The 24651-nt window shown below is 44.6% G+C and overlaps 1 protein-coding gene across 1 annotated transcript in view; it reads left to right on the forward strand.

The window, feature by feature from the left end:
* The first annotated feature begins 21106 nt into the window (after positions 1 to 21106).
* TEKT4 (tektin 4) overlaps positions 21107 to 24651 on the forward strand; it is a 97032-nt gene continuing 93487 nt past the window's right edge. Inside the window, exon 1 of the mRNA XM_082260973.1 lies at positions 21107 to 21721. Coding sequence (XP_082117099.1) covers positions 21191 to 21721 — 531 coding nt within the window. The 5' untranslated portion in view covers positions 21107 to 21190. The remainder of the gene's footprint in view (positions 21722 to 24651) is intronic.

Consider the following 24651-nt stretch of genomic DNA (forward strand, 5'->3'; position numbering starts at 1 on the left):
TTTAGCAATTCGAACATTTCTAAATGAGGAAAAAAATCAATAAAATTGAAAACAAATTTTAAAAATACATAGAAGGAATTTCAAATTGAACGAATAAACTGAACTTAACTAAACTAAATAACTAGATTAACGAATCTAAACAAAAGGAAACAAAAGTAATTTTTTCATCATGCACATGTCTAGTTAGGACTGCAGATATACTGGAGTGCCATAGGGTGGCTCTGCAGCTTATGCATGTATTTGCAAATGTGTGCAAGCTAAACCCCTGTTTTTAACTCAAATTGTTAGACAGGAGAATTTGGGTAATTGCAGGCTGGCTGGTGAGTTGAGCTGGGAATTTTCTTTGGTTTTCTTTGATTGGCCAGCTGTGCCTGATAATCTTTTCCCCAAACCTCTTTGGTAGAGACCACACAACCAAAGCTGCAACACTGGTCACAGGACCATCCCCAGGGTGCTGAAGATTTGCAAGGATTTCATTACTTATGGGGGAAAGAAAGGTTAGGGTAAGGGTACAGGTTGTCGGTACACATTAATACGCTCCCTCTGGGTCTTATGTACTTTACTCTTATTTGCTTTCTCTAACAGGTTTATTCAGCAAATACGGGGATGAATCTCGGCAGCAAACACCATGCTAATGCTAATGCGGCTTAGGATAATAGAATGTGATGAGTGTTTACTAAGACAATTAGGTTTCTGATCCTTACTGAAGTGCAACCAGAAAGGTTTATGGTTTTCTTCCTAGAAATGTAATAAGTGTCATTTAAAGCTGAACTCCAGCCTTCCCTTCTGTCTTGCACAGTTGTACAGGCTCCTCTCCTGTACTGACATTGCTTACTCTGATTTTACTGCACACTGTGAGCTTCTCACAGTGTGCATTGAAAGTTGCAGCATGTCATTTCCTGTCTGGAGGACATACAGTGTCATCTACCTCTTTCCTCTCCAGCCTGACTGCCCATTGCCCACCCATTTCATTCATTGGATTCCAGTACTTTCAAACGAGGAGGCCCCAGTATCACATGTGGGTTTTGCCTAGGGAGTGTCATATGTGGGTGTTTCCTTTGGCAGTGTCACATGTGGGTGTTACCTATGGCAGTGTCACATGTGGGTGTTATCTATGGCAGTGTCACATGTGGGTGTTACCTAAGGAGTGTCACATGTGGGTGTTACCTATGGCAGTGTCACACGTGGGTGTTACCTAGGGAGTGTCACATGTGGGTGTTACCTATGGCAGTGTCACATGTGGGTGTTACCTATGGCAGTGTCACATGTGGGTGTTACCTATGGCAGTGTCACATGTGGGTGTTACCTAGGAAGTGTCACATGTGGGTGTTAACTAAGGAAGTGTCACATGTGGGTGTTACCTATGGCAGTGTCACATGTGGGTGTGACCTAGGAAGTGTCACATGTGGGTGTTACCTAGGAAGTGTCACATGTGGGTGTTACCTATGGCAGTGTCACATGTGGGTGTGACCTAGGAAGTGTCACATGTGGCTGTTACCTAGGGAGTGTCACATGTGGGTGTTACCTATGGCTGTGTTTCATTAATGTCTTTATGGACCTTGCTTTATGCACTGGTGCGCAGTCATGTTGGAACAGGAAGGAACCATCCTCAAACTGTTCCCACAAAGTTGGGAGCATGAAACTGTCCAAAATGTCTTGGTATGCTGATGCCTAAGAGTTCCCTTCATTAGAACTAAGGGGCCAAGCCCAACCCCTGAAAAACCTCACACCATAACCCCCCCCCCCCTCCACCAAATGAATTGGACCAGTGCACTAAGCAAGGTCCATAAATACATGGATTAGCAAGTTTGGGGTGGAGGAACTTGACTGGCATGCACAGAGTCCTAACCTCAACCCAATAGAATATTTGTGAGATATTTGAGATGAATTGGAACGGAGACTGCAGGCCAAGCCTTCTCGTCCAACATCAGTGCCTGACCTCACAAATGTACTTCTGGAAGAATGGTGAAACATTCCCATAGACACACTCCTAAACCTTGTGGACAGCCTTCCCAGAAGAGCTGAAGCTGTTATAGCTGCAAAGGGTGGGGCAACTCAATATTGAACCCTACAGAGTAAGACTGGGATGCCATTAAAGTTCATGTGCGTGTAAAGGCAGGCGTCCCAATACTTTTGACAATATAATATGTATATAAAAGAAAATGTGAGATGGGAAAGAAGATAAGTATACAATACATTCAAATGCAATGTATAAAATTTACTTGCCTAGAAAATAATTGATAGAAATGTATTTTGTATTTCAGACCATAATATATACAGAAAACACATTGAAAGCTGCTATTTATCCCCTGTAAAGCCTTCAAGAAAGTCTACTTGATGCCAGAACGCTTGCTAAAGCTGAGGCTCTTTAGATCCATATCTCAAGCTACGATTAAACTTCACTTGTGTCTTTAGGGCCAATAATGTGTGTTGAAAATTGAGCATATATCCAACAAATATGAATCAGCCTCAGTTTTCGAGGTTCAAAGGTGAATTTTTACTTTAAAGTGTGAAGGAAAGCCCAGCCAGGCCAAGCTGGCACGCAACTTTTAACAAGTTTCATTATCGCCCTTTGATGTGAAAATGTTTCTCTTCCATCAGTATTATGTCTCTCTCCCCGCAGCCCGCAGAGAAGTGCGTACCTAATTGCAATCACAAAATGCCTGGAGGAGACAGCCATTAATAATTCATCGGGTGAAATCACACAGGATTGCCTTTTTGAAAGTGACGTCCCCTTGGTTTTATCCGGAGAGGTTGGGAGGGGACCGCCGAGATGGCAGACATCACTCATTATCAGCTGAGCTTCAAACGGGGATGGCGAACGGCGTTAGGATGCGCGGGCTGAATCGCATGTTTACACTGACAGATACATGAGGATTCTGCTCCTAATTAGCTTTGATGGCTTTGGCTGTCGGTAGAAGAGCCGGGTAGAGCAGAGGGGCTGTAAATAATGGCGGTGTTGATCTGTTTTATATGCGCGTTGCCAGGATAAACTATAAACCACCGGAGGAGTTTTATTGCCTTTGGATGAGATCCTAGAGAGATGAGGGATTGTCTTCAGAGTTCTGGCTAAACTGAAACAATTAAAATGTATCATGTAAGCTTCAGTGCAGTTATTCTTATCTCCCCCTCAGGGGGGCGCTAACCTGGAACAAGCATGTGCATATCAGGTGTCTAGATATTTCTATGAATGTCATTCTGGGTACATGACTAAGGGGGTCTTATGTTTCAAAAATTTGCTGTGCGAATGTGTCAACCAAGTGCATGGAATCTTCACCATAATCTTGATGTTGTTCAGTCATTTAGGCATGTTTGACTCTTCGTGACCTCATGAACCATAGCGTGCCAGGCTTTTCTGTCCTCTGCTGCCTCCTGGAGCTTGCTTAACCACTTGCCGACCGCCACAAGTTCATATACTGCAGTGGTCAGCCCCTCACAGGCAAAGTGACGTAGGGGTACGTCACTAGCCTGTGAGGCTCTGGGGAGCGAGCGCGCACCGCCAGATGCACGCTCCCGCTCGGTCACGGACCCCCCCCGCGCGTGTGCCCGGCGGACCCGATGTCCGCCGGGCACTCGCGATAGTCCGTTACACCGGGTGAAAGGCAGGCGGCTAATGTAAACAAGCCGCCTGTCATTCTCCCCTGTGTAAGAATAGTGATCATACGGTTCTGCTGTCTAGGACCGTTGATCAATGTTCTTACACCTCAAGCCACAGCCAATCACAGTTAGAAGCACGCCCCTAGGGACACACTTAACCCCTCCCTCTAAAAAAAGTTAACCCTTTCACTGCCTGTGTCATTTTACAGTAACAGTGCATATATATAGCACTGATTACTGTAGTAATGTCACTGGTAACCCCAAAAGTGTCAAAAATGTCAGTCAAGGGTCTGATCTGTCCGCCGCAATGTCGCAGTCCCGCAAAAAAAAAAAAAAAAAAAAATCGCAGATCGCCGCCATTACGCGTTAAAAAAAAAAAACAACAAAAAGGACAAAAATCTTTCGCTTAGTTAATAAACGCAAATAACTTTTGCGCAAACCAATCAAAATACGCTTATTGTGATTTTTTTTTACCAAACATAGGTAGCAGAAAACAAATTGGCCTAAAATGTTAAAAAATTTAGATTTTTACATTTTTTTGGGGGGAATTTCATATAAAAAAAAATTTGAAAAATATTGTCATTTTTGCAAAATTTACGCTCTTTTTTTGTTTATAGCGCATGATCAAAAAATCGCACAGGTGATCAAATACCACCAAAAGAAAGTTATGTTTGTGGGAAAAAAAGGACGTCAAATTAGTTTAGGTACAGCGTCGCACGACCGCGCAATTGTCCGTTAAAGTCACGCAGTGCCGAATCGCAAAATACCCCCTGGTCAGGAAGAGGGTAAAATCTTCCGGGGCTTAAGTGGTTAACTTTATGTTCCTTGTTTCGATGATGCTATCTATCCATCTTGTTTTCGGGTCATCCTCTTCTCGCTTTTACTTCCATGTTTGCTAGAATCAGGGTCTTTTCCAATGAGTCCTCTCTTCGCATTAGGTGGCCAAAGTATTCGAGTTTCAGCTTCAGGATCTGTCCTTCCAGTGAATTTTCAGGGCTGATTTCCTTCAGGATTGACTGGTTTGATCTTCTTACCATCCAAGGGACTGTCAAGAGTCTTTTCCAACACTCGATTTCAAAAGCATCAATTCTTCGATGTTCAGCCTTCCTTATGGTCCAACTTTCACAGCCATAGGTTACTACTGCAAATGCCATAGCACAATTGTAGCATAATATAACATATAGCAGATCATATTGTCTTAAAGAGGTTGTAGACCCTGGGAAAAAAAAAAAGGGAAGCCATTCCCGCCAGGACAAGACAGTGATTATTGCTAGTGGCTATCGCAGCCGCTAGCGATAATCACAGGTAAAACGTGGCATGCTGATTATACCCAAGTGGATCGATCATTTTGGTACATTCAGCCTGACCATACACAGTTCGAATCTCAGCCGGTATTCTGTTGAAATAGTAAATTAGTTGAAATCTCCAATTACGTCACTTCCCGTGACTCTCCAGCAGCAGATTTTGACGAGTTGGCTCTACTCCCCATGCACGCACGTGGACCCAACAGAATAACAGAAACCCCGTCAGATCTTCCGATCGCCACAGTGTGCATGCGCAAGGTACGTCACTAACCTTTTTTGACAACTCGTCAAGTCCTCCAACAGCTGCCAGGGCGCACAGGGTTTCTGTTATTCTGTCAGGTGCACGCGCGTCCATAGGCAGTAGACTCTTCTAAATCTGCTGCTGGAGAGCAACTGGAAGTGACGTAATTGGAGTTTTTGATGAGTTGGCTTTTTCGACAGAACACCAGCTCCTGCTTAACCTGCCGAGATTCAAACCATGTATGGCCTGCCTTAACTTGAGTAAACAGTTTGTTATGGATCCTGGACATTTTAATGGAGCTTCAGGATTGCAGAAACCATTCTGCTGGCCATTACTTAGCAGATAACTAAAAAACAGGCATTTTCCAGAGCTGTAAATATCTAAATGAGGCCTTTACAGGAGGTCCGGCATGGCAAACTCCTGTCAGGGCCCAGATTTGAATCCAGAACCTCTGCTGTGTCAGGCAATGTCTACCTGAGCTGAGCTACCTGTAACAGCTCCCAGGACAATTACTTGAATGAGCCTGTCTTGAACCTTGTTTGTTTTGAACCCTGAACTCTTTGCTTCTCCCATGAACTTCCTGATTTAAGTCAATTCTCTGCACTTCCTGTTTGCCAGATCATTGTGCTCTCTCCAGTCAATATCTCGCTCTTGTCTTCCCTGCTGCCGTCCATATTTTGCTACCCCTCGTTATCGACACTTGGCTTGTTCCTTGTTGCTTCTGCCTGATCCCAACTTGCACCTACTTGCTACCGACCTTTTGGCTTGTTTACTGACTATGCTTCAGTTTGAACCCTACCTGCTTATCTGCTACTGGACCAGACCTGCTCGCTTCCTTGTGGGGGCGATCCTGAGGACTGCGACCTGATACTACCATGCAGCAAAAATCCATCCCCACCTCTGGTAAACACCAGTTAGTACTTTGACTCTTCACTTAAGGGGAGCCCGAGTCATTCACCAGGGTATTTGCCTGTGTACCTATCCTGCTGGTCGGTGGTAGTTCTGCTACAGCAACTGGTTTTCGAGCCTGACCCCTTGAAGGTTATCAATTGACCCATCGTAAGAATTGACCCATCGTAAAACTGTAACAAAATCTTTCAGTTCTGTCACATATGGTTTGCAGGGTGATTAAACCCATTAGGAGTACATGGCGTGTGATCAAATGTTATACCCAGGGCTAAGTGATATCCTAAAAGCAAGCAGATATCCACTCAGATAACCCCCCCCCCCCATCATAAATATTTTAGCTGAATTAACCACTTGACCTCTGGAAGATTTACCCCCCTTCATGACCAGGCCATTTTTTTGTGATACGGCACTGCGTTATTTTAACTGACAATTGCGCGATCATGCGACGCTGTACCCAAATAAAATGTATGTTCTTTTTTCCCACAAATAGAGCTTTCTTTTGGTGGTAATTGATCACCTCTGTGGTTTTTATTTTTGCATCATAAACAAAATAAGACCGACAATTTGCTAAAAAAACTTCCAATAAAAAAAAAAAAAAAAAAAAAAAAAAAAAAATCGAATTTCTTATTCAATTTAGGCCAATATGATACATGTAGCACCCTCCTAGGTAGGTGCTAGAGGAGAGTATAGTTTTTGGGTTTTTCGGCTTACCAGGAAGATTACCAGGTACATTTATATTGCTCTCTGCCTATCAGTGAGCAGGATCCATTGGTAGGGTCTTCTCATGATGCTCAGGTGCAGCTCAGCTTGTCTTAATGTTTCACACTGGTCCAATAGGGAGGCATACTGGACAGTGGGAGGAAACCTGACACAAGCATTGTTACAGCCCTGGTAAATGGCAGAGGAAAGTGCCTCGTAGCATGCTGGGTGACTGTATAAATGCCAAGGGCACATGTGCTCAGGGTCTCCAACTGGAAAGCATGGTCCCTGAGGGAGGGGGCAGCTGCCCCTCCTCTGTAGCAGCTGCCATGCTACCTTGGGTATTCAGTCAGATAGGTGCTGAACCCGGATGTCCTGCAGAGCTGACTGGAAGGGAGATACTGTAAAGGATCTGATTCTGCCTACAGTGAGTACAGATCTGTGTCATGGGATCTGTCCTGAGGGGGGCCATCCCTTCGGGTGGAAGAGTCAGCGGATGGGTGTCCATCAAGGGGATGCTAGAGAATGTCCTGGAGATAATGTAGTTGCATCAAGTCTGCTGCTAGAGAGAGCAAGAGGACTTAATTCTTCCATACAAGTGGCAGTATGGTTAAAGCAGTGTGTCTGCTTCCACATCTAACCCGGTGAGGCCAAGTGAGAGTTCTTCTTATCTACTGTGAATAGTTCAGTTGGAGTATCCCACTATTCCCGTCTCCTATCAAAGTTGCACAATAAATATAAAACCAAATCCCCTGGACTGTTTATTGAGTAACGAGCAACTGGGAGTGAGGATGGATGAGTGAACGGTCCCTTAGTGACTGTCTGCAGATAATCAGAGGAGACCCAAGAAGTCATCACACAGCAAGCCCTACGGGGACAGTGCTACATACTGATGCAAGAGCCGTTCTGACAACATCAGGTCAGCGTGACGACTGTGATTAAAGAATTAGTTTACAAGCTCTTGTAGGGACAAGGACAGGAGCAAAAAACTCAAATAAAATAAGATCTATAGCAGCCTTTCTCAAACTTTTCAACACAGAGGAACCCTTGAAATAAATTTCTGGTCTCGGGGAACCCCTGCTAAAAATGAAAAATCTACAACTCATGACACATTAGTGTGACAGTCGGTGGGAAGAATGCTCCTTACTCTTGTCATCATTGGGAAGAATTACCCCCCTTACAGATAGCTAAAAGGAAAAATGGTGTCATTGGGAACTTATCTGAGAGGCAGAAATTGCCCATTGCTCAAGCAATCCCTTGCTACCTGAGGAGGAACCCTAGGATTCCACGGAACCTTGGTTGAGAAACCTGACTTAGAGCAATGTTCTGCAGGTTTTTTTTCCTTTCCCCTCACTATTTCCAATGCTTATTTGATGTATCTGGTATGAACACTCAGTGCACATCTTACACAACGCAGTTAAAAGACTTCCTGCGGGCCCCCCCGTAGCTGATTGCATCCACTTTGGTGGGATTTCGTCCGCCTCCGTTTATGTGAAGCTGCACTTATGAATAATCTGCCATCTTGCTGATTTAGATACAGTAAAATGTAAAGTGAAAAAGCATTAAAAGGGATTATCCAGTATTGTCAAACGATACAGTGCATCAAGGGTTTAGGCGGTGCGGCTGCAAGGACTGTGCATGCAGAGTCTATTGTACTGTGAAAGAGGACATAGTGATCAAAGCGGAGCTATACAATAAGCTGGGAATCACGCCTGATCACTGACATTATGGAAAGAGCACTGTTTAGGCGGAATTTGGTTTAAAGTGCGATACCACAGCGCCACCAGGAGGTAAGTGTGAGTCACTGCTATACAGAGTCCCACATTACATTACATAAATGGTTACCATCAAACATGCTTTATTATTATTATTAATAAGGAACCACAGCAAATTAAAAAAAAAAAAAATGCCAAGTTTCAATTCCTCTGCCCCTTTCCTCCACAATTGTTTAAAAGGGAAATACGGTGTATTTTCAGTAAGTACAGTGCCTTGAAAAAGTATTCATACCCCTTGAAATTTTTCACATTTAAAAAAATGAGTTTTGTTAGGATTTTATTCGATAGACCAACACAAATTGGCACATACAGTATCTCACAAAAGTGAGTACACCCCTCACATTTTTGTAAATATTTTATTATAACTTTTCATGTGACAACACTGAAGAAATGACACTTTGCTACAATGCAAAGTAGTGAGTGTACAGCTTGTATAACAGTGTACATTTGCTCTCTCTTTAAAATAACAACACACAGCCATTAATGTCTATACCGCTGGCAACAAAAGTGAGTACACCCCTAAGTGAAAATGTCTGAATTGGGCCCAATTAGCCATTTTCCCTCCCCGGTGTCATGTGATTTGTTAGTGTTACAAGGTCTCAGGGGTGAATAGGGAGCAGGTGTGTTAAATTTGGTTTTATCGCTCTCACTCTCTCATACTGGTCACTGGAAGTTCAACATGGCACCTCATGGCAGAGAGCTCTCTGAGGATCTGAAAAAAGACTTGTTGCTCTACATAAAGATGGCCTCGGCTAAAAGAAGATTGCCAAGACCCTGAAACTGAGTTGCAGCACGGTGGCCAAGACCATACAGCAGTTTAACAGGACAGGTTCCACTCAGAACAGGCCTCACCATGGTCGACCAAAGACTTTGAGTGCACGTGTTCAGAGTCAGATCCAGAGGTTGTCTTTGGGAAATAGACGTATGAGTGCTGCCAGCATTGCTACAGAGGATGAAGGGGTGGGAGGTCAGCCTGTCAGTGCTCAGACCATACGCCACACACTGCATCAATTTGGTCTGCATGGCTGTCATCCCAGAAGGAAGCCTCTTCTAAAGATGATGCTCAAGAAAGTCTGCAGTTTGCTGAAGACAAGCAGACTAAGGACATGGATTACTGGAACCATGTCCTGTGGTCTGATGAGATAAAGATAAACTTATTTGGTTCAGATGGTGTCAAGTGTGTGTGGCAGCAACCAGGTGAGGAGTACAAAGACAAGTGTGTCTTACCAACAGTCAAGCATGGTGGTGGGAGTGTCATGGTCTGGGGCTGCATTAATGCTGCCAGCACTGGGGAGCTACAGTTCATTGAGGGAACCATGAATGCCAACATGAACTGTGTCATACTGAAGCAGAGCATGATCCCCTCCCTTCGGAGACTGGGCCACAGAGCAGTATTCCAACATGATAACGACCCCAAACACACCTCCAAGACGACCACTGACTTACTAAAGCAACTGAGGGTAAAGGTGATGGACTGGCCAAGCATGTCTCCAGACCTAAACCCTATTGAGCATCTGTGGGGCATCCTCAAATGGAAGGTGGAGGAGAGCAAGGTCTCTAAAATCCACCAGCTCTGTGATGTTGTCACGCAGGAGTGGAAGAGAAATCCAGTGGCAACCTGTGAAGTTCTGGTGAACTCCATGCCTAAGAGGGTTAAGGCAGTGCTGGATAATAATGGTGGCCACACAAAATATTGACACTTTGGGCCCAATTTGGACATTGTCACTTAGGGGTGTACTCACTTTTGTTGCCAGCGGTTAAGACATTAATGGCTGTGTGTTGAGTTATTTTGAGAGGACATAAAATTTACACTGTTATACTAACTGTACACTCACTACTTTACATTGTAGCAAAGTGTCATTTCTTCAGTGTTGTCACATGAAAAGATATAAAATATTTACAAAAATGTGAGGGGTGTACTCACTTTTGTGAGATACTGTAATTGTGAAGTGGAAGGAAAATGATAAATGGTTTTCAAAATATTTTACAAATAAAAATCTGAAAAGTGTGGCGTGCATTTGTAGTTCACACTGAATGTGGCTTTGAAATCGTGCGACTTCATCTGAACTCACACGATTTCAAAGCGGCATTTCAGTCCGACTTCGGGGGCAACTTCAAAGACATCTGTGCAGCTTCATGCACAGATTTCTATTGAAATCGCCCCCCCCCCACCCCCCGAAGTTGCCAAAAGTAGTACAGGAACTACTTTTGGAAATCAGTGCGGCTTCGCACCGATTGAGACTCTCCCATTGCCGGCAATAGGCTGCGATTTGACATACAAATTGACCGGTCAAATCGCATGTCAAATTGCAGGGATCTGGTGGAACCAATTGCCTTCAGAAGTCACCTAATTAGTAAATAGAATCCACCTGTGTGTAATGTAATCTCAGTATAAATACAGCTGTTCTGTGAAGCCCTCAGAGGTTTGTTAGAGAACATTAGTGAACAAAAAGCATAATGAAGGCCAAGGAACACACCAGACAGGTCAGGGATGAAGTTGTGGAGAAGTTTAAAGCAGGGTTATGTTATAAAAAAATATCCCAAGCTTCGAACATCTCATGGAGCGCTGTTCAATCCATCATCCGAAAATGGAGAGTATGGCACAACTGCAAACCTACCAAGACATGGCCATCCACCTAAACTGACAGGCCGGGCAATGAGAGCATTAATCAGAGAAGCAACCAAGAGGCCCATGGTAACTCTGGAGGAACTGCAGAGATCCACAGCTCAGGTGGGAGAATCTGTCCACAGGAAAACTATTAGTCATGCACTCCACAAATCTGCCCTTTATGGAAGAGTGGCAAGAAGAAAGCCATAAGAAGTCCTGTTTACAGATTGTGAGAAGCCGAAGGGACACAATGGAATGGTTTAGATCAAAGCATTTTCATGTGTCTGTCAGTCTGCAGCTCTCCGCTCTGCCTCCTCCTCGCTCATTGGAGCGCTGGGCTGTGGAGGGATGGGGTGCGGCTGGCTCAGGCTCTCAGTGGCTCGCTGAGCCGGGTGTCGCTCCAGGCACCCTGCGGATCCGGACTCTGTGGTCGCGATGATGCAATGCCTGGAGCAACATCTGTGACGTCAGCAGAAAGCGGACTTCTGCCCCCTCTCTGCTGAAAACGGGACACAGGAGTGCAGAACAAACTGCACTCCTGTGATCCATAGGAGATGTACAGCCAAAACAAGCTTTGGCTGTACATCTTCTTTAACCACTTCTAGACCAGAAGGATTTGCCCCCTTAATGACCAGGCCATTTTTTGCGATTCGGCACTGCGTTACTTTAACAGAAAATTGCGCGGTCATGCAACGCTTTACCCAAATACAATTGATGTCCCTTTTTTGCCACAAATAGAGCTTTCTTTTGGTGGTATTTGATTACCTCTGCAGTTTTTAGATTTTGCGCTATAAACAAAAAAAAGAGCGACAATTTTGAAAGAAACGCCATATTTTTTTTCTTTCTGCAATAAAACATTCCCAGTAAAAAATTTAATTTTTTTAATCAGTTTAGGCCAATTTGTTTTCTGCTACATATTTTTGGTAAAAAAAATCCCAAAAAGCGTATTTTAATTGGTTTTCGCAAAAGTTATAGCGTATACAAACTACGGGATAGATTTTTGGACTTTTTATTTATTTATATTTTTTCGTTAGTAATGGCGGCGATCAGCGATTTTTAGCGGGACTGTGACATTGCAACAGACAGATCGGACCCCTAACTGACATTTTTGACACTTTTTGGGGACCAGTGACACTAATGCAGTAATCAGTGCTAAATAATATGCACTGTTACTGTATAAATGACACTGGCAGGGAAGGGGTTAATACTGGGGGTGATCAAAGGGGTCAAATGTATGCCTCTGTGCTTACTGACTGTGGGGGTTCTGTGACAGGCACAGAGAGATCAGTGATTCCGCTTAGCTGAAACTGCTGATCTGTAGCTGCCTGTCTGAGAGAAGATCCGCCTGCTTTGTTTACATATGCAGGCGGGTCTTCTCTCAGTTTCCCGGACGATTGCGGGAGGGCAGCGGCGATCCCGCGGCACATGCGCCGCCAAAACCACATGCACTCTAGTCACGTAGTACTACGTGACTGGATGCAGCCGAGCCGCTGTGCTGCAGTAAAAAGGCGGCAGGCGGTCGGCAAGTTGTTAAGGGGAATGGTTGGGTAGCAGTAAAAACACAGCTCAACCACAAATTTTTACTGTCTCCCAACAACAAGTGTAATTAAGTAGCAGGGTACTCTGAAGAGTGATTTTTTAGAAGTATTTGACAGGTGGTGAAGAAGCGTTATGCTGCCTCCTCACCACCTGTTTTTAACCCCTAAAAACCCATGCCAATGTGCGTAGCCGTGTGTATTGCACACGGTTGCAGTGCAGCCCCATTCAGTTGAAAGGGTTGAGTTAAGCAAGCTCAGTGCCATGCGCCACTAAAGCGTTTAGGTTTGGCTTGAAGAAAAGGTGGCAACCCTAGTTCCCACTACAGACTGCTGAGGTCCATGGGCAGCACATAATATATCAAAGGGGTGCATGTGGCCCTGGGGCTGCAGGTTGGGCACCACGAAGCTAGACGATGCTGGACACCCTCCAGCCAGGAGACCGGCTCTATCTGGCTTGCTGCAGCTTCTAATGCACACTCTGAGTCGCTCACAGTGTGCAGTGAAATCAGAGTAAGCCAGTCTGTACAACTGTGCAAGAAGGGAAGGTCCGAGGTAAAGGTCGTATCCTTTTCAAAAGCTCCGGATCTTTTATGACCGTCTATTAGAAAATCAAGGTAAAGAGAAAGGCTGGAAAAAAACAATCAAAGCTGAAAATACATATTTAGCGATTCCCCCGGACCTCCCGCGCTCTGAGATGACAGGATAGGATTGGGTTACACGCAGCGAGCGCAGAAGACGAGATACATTTAGTAATTAGGGAGAATATTGATGTCTGTCGTTCTATTGTCAGATTGGACAGATGACAAGAAACAAATGGAAGAGGAAAACGAAGCAGAAAATGGCATTTTTACATGATTGCCTTCTCCGTCTTTCATCATGTCTCTGAGATAATGCTGCATTTTCACATAAACTGAAATAAAACAAAAATAAATACAATTCCATAAATATATCCCATAGTCTGTAGACTCTATAACTTTTGCGCAAACCAATCAATAATACCTTTATTAGGATTTTTATTTACCAATAATATGTAGCAGAATACATATTGGTCTAAATTTATGAAGACATACAGGGAGTAAAATCCATCACATCCCTTAGTAAAAGCGCAACACAAAGTGCACCAAAACACTGGCTAGGCACACAGTTATATAAACAAGGTGTTCTGTATAGGTCACCTTTACAGAATAGGGGGTGTAACAGTAAATAGAAATAGGGGGTGCAAATACACAGGTGTTACTGTTACACCCCCTATTTCTACAAAATAAATGTCTATGTTCACCTAACTAAGAGCCCGCCATGTTATTGCTGACAAGTAACCTTCCTTTTTTCTGTGACCTATACAGAACACCTTGTTTATATTCTGTTTTGGGTTAAGCCAGCCAAACACACACAGACAACATGGGCACGCACATAGACTTATCTAACTATACTCCTAACAAACTACTTTATATGCCTATAGGCACACAGTTAACCGTTTGATCTCCCTAGATGTTAACCCCCTTCCCAGCCAATGTCATTAGTACAGTGACAGTGCATATTTTTAGCACTGATCACTGTATTAGTGTCACTGGTTTCCACAAAGTGTCAGTTAGTGTCCCAACTGCCCACCGCAATATCGCAGTCCTATAAGTCACTGATCGCCGCCATTACTAGTAAAATATTAATAATGTAGCACTGTCCCCATAGGACTTGCTGTGTGTTGACTTCTTAGGCCTCCCTCTGTTTACCTGGAGACAGTTGCTGGGGCTTTTCACATATCCCTCCTTACTCCCGTTTTGCTCATTACTCAATAAACAGTCCAGGAATATTCGGTTTTTGCATTTATTGTGGAACTTGGATGGGAGAAAGGAATAGTGGGATACGCCAACTTGAACTATTTACAGTAGATAAGGACAACTCTCACTTGGCCTCACCAAGTTATATGTGGAAGCAGACACACTGCTTTAACCATACTGCCACTTGTATGGAAGAATTAAGTCCTCTTGCTCTCTTTAGCAGTAGACTTGATGCAGCTACTTTATCTTCAGGACACTCTCACCCCATGCCACAAATCTGTACTCACTGTAGGCAGAATCAGATCCTTTCCAATGTCTCCCTGCCCGTCATCTTCGAAGGACATCTGGTTTTAGCTTTTATCTGACTTTCAGGTCCCCAGGTCGACCACCCAAGGCCACATGGCAGCTTCTACAGAGGAGGGGCAGCCGCCCCCTCCCTCCAGGATCCCACTCTCCAGCTAAAGACCCCAAGCACATGTGCCCCTAGAATTCATACAGTCATCCAGCATGCTACAAGGCACTTTCCTCTGCCAATCACTATGGCTGTAACAATGTCTGTGCCCTCACTTGTCAGGTTTCCTCCCACTGTCCAAAAGACACAAAAGAAGGAATGCAGTTTTATATTTAGGGCCTATTGACATGCAGTGTGTTATGGTGCCAATTATTGTGAATGGCAGCCCAACGCATTGCCCAAACGCACCACAGCACATCACAACACATATACTGCCAATGGATGACTGGCATGGATCTTGAGGGGGATCGCCACGCAAAAAAAAAAAAAAAAATGCATGAGCTCCCTCTTAACCTCGTCAGCTCTGGAAGGTTTTACTCCTTTCATGACCTGGCCATTTTTTGCTATTCGGCACTGGGCTACTTTACTTGGTAAATGCACAGTTATGCAATGCTGTACACAAACAAAATGTATATCATTTTTTTTCACACAAATAGAGCTTTCCTTTGGTGGTATTTAAGGCTACGATTTTTACCGCGATTTTACCGCGATTTCCAGGCGTTTTTACAGGCGTTTTTTGTGCAGGCGTTTTTAGATTGAATAGAGACCAATGGAAAACGCCTGTAATCTGCCCAAAAAGAAGCTCATGTACTTTTTTGAGCGTTGGGCGTTTTGCTCACAGCGTCAAAACGCTCAGATGTGAACAGGGGCCATTGAAATGAATAGGATTTGTCTTGTTGGGCGTTTTGAGAGCTGATCCTAGAGCAGAAAATCTCCCCAAAAACGCCCCAAAACGTCTACATGTGAACGGAGCCTGATCACCACTGGGTTTTTTTTGTTTTCATTTTTATTTTATTTTTTTGCAATATAAACAAAAATTTTCGAAAAAAAAAAACAATATTTCTACTTTCTGCTATAAAAAATATCCCAAAAAATAAATAAATAAAATGTAAAAAAAAATTAAATTAGGCCAAAATATATTCTGCTTCATGTCTTTGGTAAAAACAAATCCCAATAAGTGTACAGTATATTACCACCTAACGACCGGCCCATAGTAGATTTACTGCTACAGGGCAGCCGTTCTGTGCAGAATCACATATACATTATATACGTGGCTCTGCACTTCCACCTAGGGGGCGCACTACTACTGCTGTGATTACTGTAAAATTTGATTTTTTACATTTTTTATTAGATATGTTTTGTTTTATAGCAGAAAGTAAAAAATATATATTTTTTTAGAAATTGTCAGTTTTTTTTTTGTTTATAGCGCAAAAAAAAAAAAAAAAATAAGAGTGGTGATCAAAAGAAAGCTCTATTTGTGTAAAAAAAAAAAAAGATGTAAATTTAATTTGGGTACAGCGTTGCATGTTAAAGTAACGCAGTGCGGTATCGCATTACTAATAGCGGTGATCAGCAACTTATAGTGGGACTGCGATAGTGCGGGAAGCAATCTGACACTGGGGGGGGGACTGACTAAATGACACTGACATCCCCAGTGACACTAATACAGTGATCAGTGTGAATAATATGCACTGTCACTGTACTAATAACACAGTCTGGGAAGGGATTAACATTTAGGGGAAATCAAAGGGTTAACTGTGTGCCCAACAACGCTCACTGTGTGCTGTTTTCCCTAAGCAATGTGCCGGTTTTTACATCAGCGCTGTCTGTGACGTAACTGGCCGCTAGCTCAGTAAATATCTCCTAAACACTGCATGTTTATGCAATATTTACACTACCTATAGGTAAAACCTAAAGATGGAAGTTTACTTCCTCTTCAACCACTTGACCCCCTCCATGACCAGGGGATTTTTGTTATTCAACACTGCGCTATTTTACCGACAAATTTATATATATTTTTTTTTTTCAAACAAATAGAGCTTTCTTTTGGTAGAATGTTATCACCACTGGGTTTTTTATTATATACATTTAAAAAATATTGACATTTTTGAAAAAAAAAAAAACAGTATTTTTTACTTTCTCTTCTAAAACGTATCCAATAAAATCTAATTTCTCCATAAATTTAGGCCAAAATGTATTCTGCTACATGCCTCATTTTTGGGGACACTAGTATAGTTCTAATTGTAAAATAAAGAAAGGAAACCAGCGCTATGGAGATGTAAAGGAATGAAAGGGCTGAGCCTCCCTAAAATATAGCAATGCTATATCTGAATATTAAATATATAAAGGGATAGGGAATTTGCGCTACCCAAGGGGATAATAGTGTAAATCTAGTAAATATCACAAGTCAATATTGTGTATTAATCATAAAACAATATGAAAAATATATATATCTCAAATTATTCATAACCACAATATATTAAAATATAGGGTGACTAGTGGTATAAAAGTGATATAGTGATGTGCAATAGATAAAATCTGAAATCAATAAAAAATACAATATATATAAAAACACAATAATTGATAACTCCGTTAGGTGACGGAAAATCTGGCACTAACTGACACTGTCTGGGAGGGATACTAACTGACACTGATGTTGTTAGGGACACTTATGCCCCGTTTCCACTGAGCTTTCTGGTACGGTTCGGTTCGGTACGGTACTTATGCCGTTTCCATTGTGAATGGTACCCTAATTCCGAACCGTACCGTACCACTTTTTTGGTACCCTTTCGTTGGGGTACCAAGAACATTAGTACCGTACCAACAGGGTGGAGCTACACTCTGCAGAACTTTGATTGGTTGACAGAGAATTCTCTATCACAGCTTTCCTGCTACACCACGCCTATCATGAAAGGGTACTATTGGCAGTGGAAACGCAATGTGTACCGTTCCGAACCGTACCGTACTGAACCGGACCGTACCGTACCACGCAGTAGAAACTAGGCATAATAGTGATAGATGATCAGTGATAATACTGTACTAATAATGCCACACCTCCCAACTTTTGGAGATGGGAACGAGGGACACCTATTAGCAAAAGTATGTAGGCATAGGACACACCCCCTGCCACACCCCCTTAAAGGAGAATTATACAAAAAAAATCATTAGTTAAACCCACAAAGTGTCTTTTTTACCACCACTATTCCTTTATACTGGGTTTTGAAGTTTACAAATGCAGTAATTCAGAAATTGGATGAAAGGTTTAGCACTGGGAAACACTTTTTGAAAGATAAATAGTGCATTTTACATACAACTATAGAGATCAAACCAACATGAGGGACAAATGAGGAGGAAAGGGGGGCAGAGGGACTTTTTTCCAAATCAGAGACAGTCCCTCGAAATCAGGGACAGTTGGGAGCTATGACTAATGGCACTGGTTGGGAAGGGGTTAACATCTAGGGGTGATCAAGGGGTTAACCGTGTGCCTATCAATGTGTACTGTGCGCTGCTTTTATGAACAGGTCTATTCGTTTTTTTGAAATCAGAGTTGGTTTCAGGGTAAAGAAACAGCCAGATCGATCTCTGTGTACAGAATTCTGTGCGTTTGTCAACATGGAACTCTGTGCTGTGATTGGCCACAGCCAGGGCCGTCTTTAACATTGATTGGACCCTGGGCAAACTTTTTCTTGGGCCCTCCCGAATCCACTTTTCAACTATTTGTGAGCAGTGCGGGCTCAAGTGGAAGCTGCCTTGGGCCCCATAACAATGACTGGGCCAAGGGCAGCTGCCCCTTTTGCCCTGTGTTAAAGACAGCCCTGGCCACAGCCGATCAGCAGGTGTACAGCCATAATCATTGACTGTACCCTGCTGACAAACTTGTGCGGTGACAAGTCACCGCACAGGTCAGCGGGGGGCCAATCCAGGAAGTACACCGCGACATACGGGTACATTTCGGTGCTTGGCTGTGCTGCCCACCCGCAGTACATCTACTATCAGGGGGTCGGCAAAAGGGTTAAATTGCTAGCAGGAACACTAAATCATTATGAGAATGAGAAACGGTGTTCTATCAGATTTCCCTACCTATGTCATTTCCGGTTGAGATCAGCTGTGGATTCATCATGCAGCAATTTTGATAACATCATAAGGGGTGAGGCAAAAGTCCTAGTGTGCATGCGCTGGCGCATGCGCACCAACGGGTCAGGCAGGGGCATCTCTTATAACAAACATCCATCCGATCTTCATACCCCACACTGCGCCAACCCGACAATGAGACAGTGGGCGTGCGCGTGTGGGTAGGGAATAGGATTGTCCCATTGTCGGCTCGGCGCAGTGTGTGCCATGGAGATCGGATGTATGTTTGTTATAAGAGATGCCACTGCCCGACCTGTTGGTACGCATGCACCCGCTTATGCGCAGTAGGACTTTTGCCTCACCCCTTACGATGTTATCAAAATTCCCTACCTATTCCGCGCATGCGCAGTAGGACGTGTGACACGGCTACAGCTGGTGCGTGACGAACCCAAACTAGAAATGACGTAGGTAGGGAAATCTGATGGGGTATGGTTTTCTGATAGAACACCGGTCACACACACAATGCCACCGGTGTTCTATCAGATCAGCGAACGGAGGTGACGTTCCGTCAGCTGCGCATGCGTTCCACGGGTTCGCTAATCTGACAGAACAGCGGACATCTTACTACCAGAGATGTATAGTAACTAAGTAGAACTACTTCACTACTGTACTTAAAGCGGAGTTCCGGGCACAGAAAGCATTTTTCAATAAACATACCCCCGGGACAGTCAGGGCTAGCACATTCCACAATGGCTAGCCTCTGATCTGTCCCGGTTCGCACTTACCTGCAAGAAGAAATACTCACTTATAAAATTTCTTCCACAGCGTTGCCATCTCTGTTGTGGGCAGCTGAAGCCGGCGCGATCATCTTCCGCGTCTTCTTCTGCGTCCTCTTCTCCCAGAATGCGCCTGCACCGGCCCCTCTCGTCACTTCCGGCGCGGCGCCGCATTCCTCCACAGCTTCTGGGCATGCCCAGAAGCTGTTTAGCAGGGAATGCAGCGTCGCCCCGGAAGTGACGAGAGGGGCCGGTGCAGGCGCATTGATTGATGGGAGCGATGACGTTCAGCTCCCAGGAGTCATCGCGAAGGAGGAAGTGATGGAGGAGCCGCGGCACAGAGGGAGGAAGTACCCTGAGGTGAGTATTTTCGATCTTCAATTACAAGGTGAGTTTTTTAAAAAAAAAAAACTAACTATCCAATTCCTTTTCAGGTGAAGAAGCGGACAGGCACAAAAAAAAAAAATATCGATTTTGTGCCCGGAACTCTGCTTTAAGTACCGAAAGGCGGTATCTGTACTTTCCTAGAGTAGAATTTTTTTCTCCTACTTCCACTTTAACTTCACTACATTTTTTCAATGATTTCAATACTTCTACTCCGATATTTTTTTTTTGTGCAGCATAGTTACTCGTTACTATTATAAAAATTACCACTGCCAGAACAGTAGATGGCAGGTTTCATGAAGCTCAAAACATGTGTATTATCAGCGCATACGAAAATAAATGCTACTGTATGTATAAATAAAAGCTGCATATGAAATAATAAAACACAATATGATGTTCAAACTTTTTGACTTCTTTCTTTAATAACTACATAACACAGTACTTGTACTTTTACTTTCAGTACTTGAGTAGCAATTTTTTTTTAAAAAACTACTTGCAATACTTAAGTACAAAAAATGTTGAATACTTTAGTACTTCTACTCAAGTCACTTTTTGATCGAGCACTTCCACTTCTACTCAAGTATGGGTTTCGAGTACTTTATACAATTCTGCTTACTACACCCAGATACGGCTGGAATTTCTGAGTAATTTTAGCAATGAAGTGAATATATAGAAATAAATAAATATAGTATATTGACTTCTGTCATGCTGTTTGGATGTTTCATTTTAAAAGGCTAAATGTTTAGCGCTGAGCAGTGCGGGGTGTACCAAGATGACCTCCGCCACCTTCCTACTGCTGGCGTCCAGCTTCTTTCAAAATGTAACATCAAAACAGCATCACAGATATCAATACACTATATTTATTTATACACACTCACTTTATTGCTAAAATTACTTTGAAAATCATGAAATAGCTGGGTGTAGTAAGATGTCTGCTGCCACTGTTTAGTTACTTAGTCTTAGCGAACCCGTGGAACGCATGCGCAGCTGACGGAACTTCACTTCCTGTAAGGGAATAAGCGTTATCCAATTCTGATTAGCCAGTTTTGGTTAGAAGGGGCGTGCCGAGCTCGTTTATTGGCTCCGCGTTGCACGGCAACAAAAGCCCCGCCTTCTGATGTGCAGCCCAGTCTCCTAGCAACCAGACGCCTCTCTCCCCGATAGTTGACATGGTTACCATAGTGACAGGTCTTGCTCAGTGCAGGTGAAGCGCCGTCCACCATGTCTGCTCAGGTCCTTGTCTCCCGTCCGCCCGCTCCGCAGACTGTCCCCCCTCATAGTCTGCCGGTGCGCTCTGTGGAGGCGCCCTATAACACCGGGGAGAGCTCCTCGTCCGGCCTGGCCACCGCCGGCTTCCGCACCGCCAAGTACCTCCTGGAGGAATGGCAGCAGGCCGGCTACACGTCCTTCTATCAGGCGTTCAGTGACCGGGACGGCTCGGAGAAGAACCGCCATGAGGCCAAGCAGCTGTCGGCGGAGTTGGAGGCCCGGGCACAGCGCAGCCAGGCGGACTCCACCAAGAAGCTGGGAGAGAGGCTGCTGGATGTCTACTACTGGAGGGCGGAGCTGGAGAGGGAGATCCGTGACGTCACCGCAGAGACACACCTCCTCCTGCAGTGCAAGAACCGCCTGCAGGCGGCGCTCGACGCCACTGACGTTCCCTACACCATCTCCACCGACAACCTGCACTGCCGGGAGCGCAGGGAGGGCGGGGAGCTGGTGAGGGACGGGGCGGAGCTAGAGCTTATCAAGGTAAGAGGGAGGGGCTTATCAAACGGGGGTGGAGCTTACCTAGGTACAGTGGGTGAGTGTTCTGGAGGAGCTTATCTAGGGACAAGAATGACATACAACTCACCAAGGAACAACAGGTGAGGGCGGAGCTTAGCAAGGATCAGGAGGGGGCAGGGGTGGAGTTCACCAAGGCACAGCAGATGAGGGCGGAGCTTAGCAAGGTTTAGGAGGGGGCAGGGGTGGAGTTCACCAAGGCACAGCAGATGAGGGCGGAGCTTAGCAATCATCAGAAGGGGGTGGGGGTGGAGTTCACCAAGGCACAGCAGATGAGGGCGGAGCTTAGCAAGAATCAGTACTGGGGTGGAGTTCACCAAGGCACAGCAGATGAGGGCGGAGCTTAGCAAGGATCAGTACTGGGAGTGGAGTTAAGCAAGGCACAGCGGATGATGGCGGAGTTAATCAAAGATCGTGGCTGGGGGTGGAGCTTATCAAGGCAAGGCGGATTAGGGCGGAGCTTATCGTAGATTAGGACTGGGGGTGGAGCTTATCAAGGCACAGCGGATGATGGCGGAGTTTATCAAAGATCATAACTGGGGGTGGAGCTTACCAAGGCACAGCGGATTAGGGAGGGGCTTATCACAGATCAGGATTGGGGGTGAAGCTAGGGTTGCCACCTCATCCCTTTAATCCAGGACACATTAATTACACAGGTCCTGGGGCTGATATAATGTACATAAGGCACTTAGTGAGTTTAACCACTTCTGGACCGGAAGGTTTTCCCTGCTAATGACCAGGCCAAATTTTGCGATTCGGCACTGCGTTACTTTAACAGACAATTGGGCGGTCGTGCGACGCTGTACCCAAATAAAATTGATGTCCTTTTTTCCCAGGACAGCTGCCACTTTCCACCTTCCTCCAGACACAGTCCAGTGAGTGAGACAATCCTTCTCTAGACCAGATCCCTTGTGTTGCCGTCCTGCAATCAGCTTCCAGCAAGGTCCTTTCAGGCCCTCAACCCTGACATCACTGAAACCTCCAAACAGCTGCATAGTCCATTGGCTGCCTGAAGGCAGCAGTCCCTCAAGCTCTGGAACCTTCCTAGGGAGAGAGAACCGGCTTTCCAGTGCTTCAAACTATTTATCACCTTTCCAGCCCCCTTCTGGACACTCCTCTCCAGGGATTGGCTGGAAGATAAGTATTCAGGCTGGTTATTTGCATTTCCCTCCCTAAGCTCTGGAAGCTTCTTCTAGAGGCGGGGGAAGAAATCAAACACCCAGCCTGTGAAATCCTGAACAGACCAGGACAACTAGTCACTGTTCCCTTGATTACTGAAGGAGCCAAAAAGAACAGTACCGGGATTATGGTTGGAGCCGCAACCATGGTCCTGGTAAAACCAGTAAAAGCACACATGAAGGTGCAAACACCTAGTGCATTACCACCATTAAAACCTATTAAATAAAAATCTGTTATCATACTCACAAGGATCGTAAGAAACAAGCGCATCAATGAAACCTCCAGCCACAAGGCAAAGGCATCTATCCAAACACGGGACAGTTGAAATGGCTAATGCGTTTCAGGGGTCATGCCCCCTTCTTTGGAGCTAGGGATTAGCTTTGATGAAGGGGGTATTACCCCCAAAATGCGTTAGCAATTTAAACTGTCCCGTGTTTGGATAGATGCCTTTGCCTTACGGCTGGAGCTTTCATTGATGCGCTTGTTTCTTACTACCCTATGATTACAGATTTTTATTTAATAGGTTTTAATGGTGGTAATGCACTAGGTGTTTGTACCTTCATGTGTGCTTTTATAGTTTATTGAAGACTCCCCAATCTGAGGAGGGCTGCATCAGGAAAAGCATTCTGGTGATGCCATTGGATGTGCTGCTGCTTGAGCGTTTTTATATATACTTTCCTGGTATAACCACTTCAACCCGAGGCCATATATATATATATACCGCCTACGGGCAGGAAGTGGTTAATGTTGGTTACAGGAAAGGATAGGCTTACAGGGAGGGATAGTGTTGGGATTACAGGGGGTTTGTGATAGGATAACAGAAAGGGTTAGTGTTAGTGTTACAAGGAAGGTTAGTGTTAGGGTTACAGGGAGGGTTAGCATTAGGGTAACAGTTAGGGTTACAGGGAAGGTTAGCATTAGGGTTACAAGGAGGGTTAGTGTTAGGGTTACAAGGAGGATTAGTGTTAGGGTAGCAGGGAGGGTTAGTGTTAGGGTTACAAGGAGGGTTAGTGTTAGGGTTACAAGGAGGGTTAGTGTTAGGGTAGCAGGGAGGGTTAGTGTTAGGGTTACAAGGAGGGTTGGTGTTAGGGTTACAAGAAGGGTTAGCATTAGGGTAACAGGGAGGGTTAGTGTTAGGGTTACAAGGAGGGTTAGTGTTACAAGGAGGGTTAGTGTTAGGGTTACAAGGAGGGTTAGTGTTAGGGTAACAGGGAGGGTTAGTGTTAGGGTTACAAGGAGGGTTAGTGTTAGGGTTACAAGGAGGGTTAGTGTTAGGGTAGCAGGGAGGGTTAGTGTTAGGGTTACAAGGAGGGTTGGTGTTAGGGTAGCAGGGAGGGTTAGTGTTAGGGTTACAAGGAGGGTTAGTGTTAGGGTAACAGGGAGGGGTAGTGTTAGGGTAGCAGGGAGGGTTAGTGTTAGGGTTACAAGGAGGGTTAGTGTTAGGGTTACAAGGAGGGTTAGTGTTAGGGTAGCAGGGAGGGTTAGTGTTAGGGTAGCAGGGAGGGTTAGTGTTAGGGTTACAAGGAGGGTTAGCATTAGGGTAACAGGGAGGGTTAGTGTTAGGGTTACAAGGAGGGTGAGTGTTAGGGTAATGGAGGATTAGTGTTAGGGTTACAAGGAGGGTTAGCATTAGGGTAACAGGGAGGGTTAGTGTTAGGGTTACAAGGAGGGTTAGGGTTACAAGGAGGGTTAGTATTAGGCATACAGGGAAGGTTAGT

This window comes from Pelophylax lessonae, assembly GCF_965119305.1.
Source record: "Pelophylax lessonae genome assembly, chromosome: 6".
Lineage (NCBI taxonomy): Eukaryota > Metazoa > Chordata > Amphibia > Anura > Ranidae > Pelophylax > Pelophylax lessonae.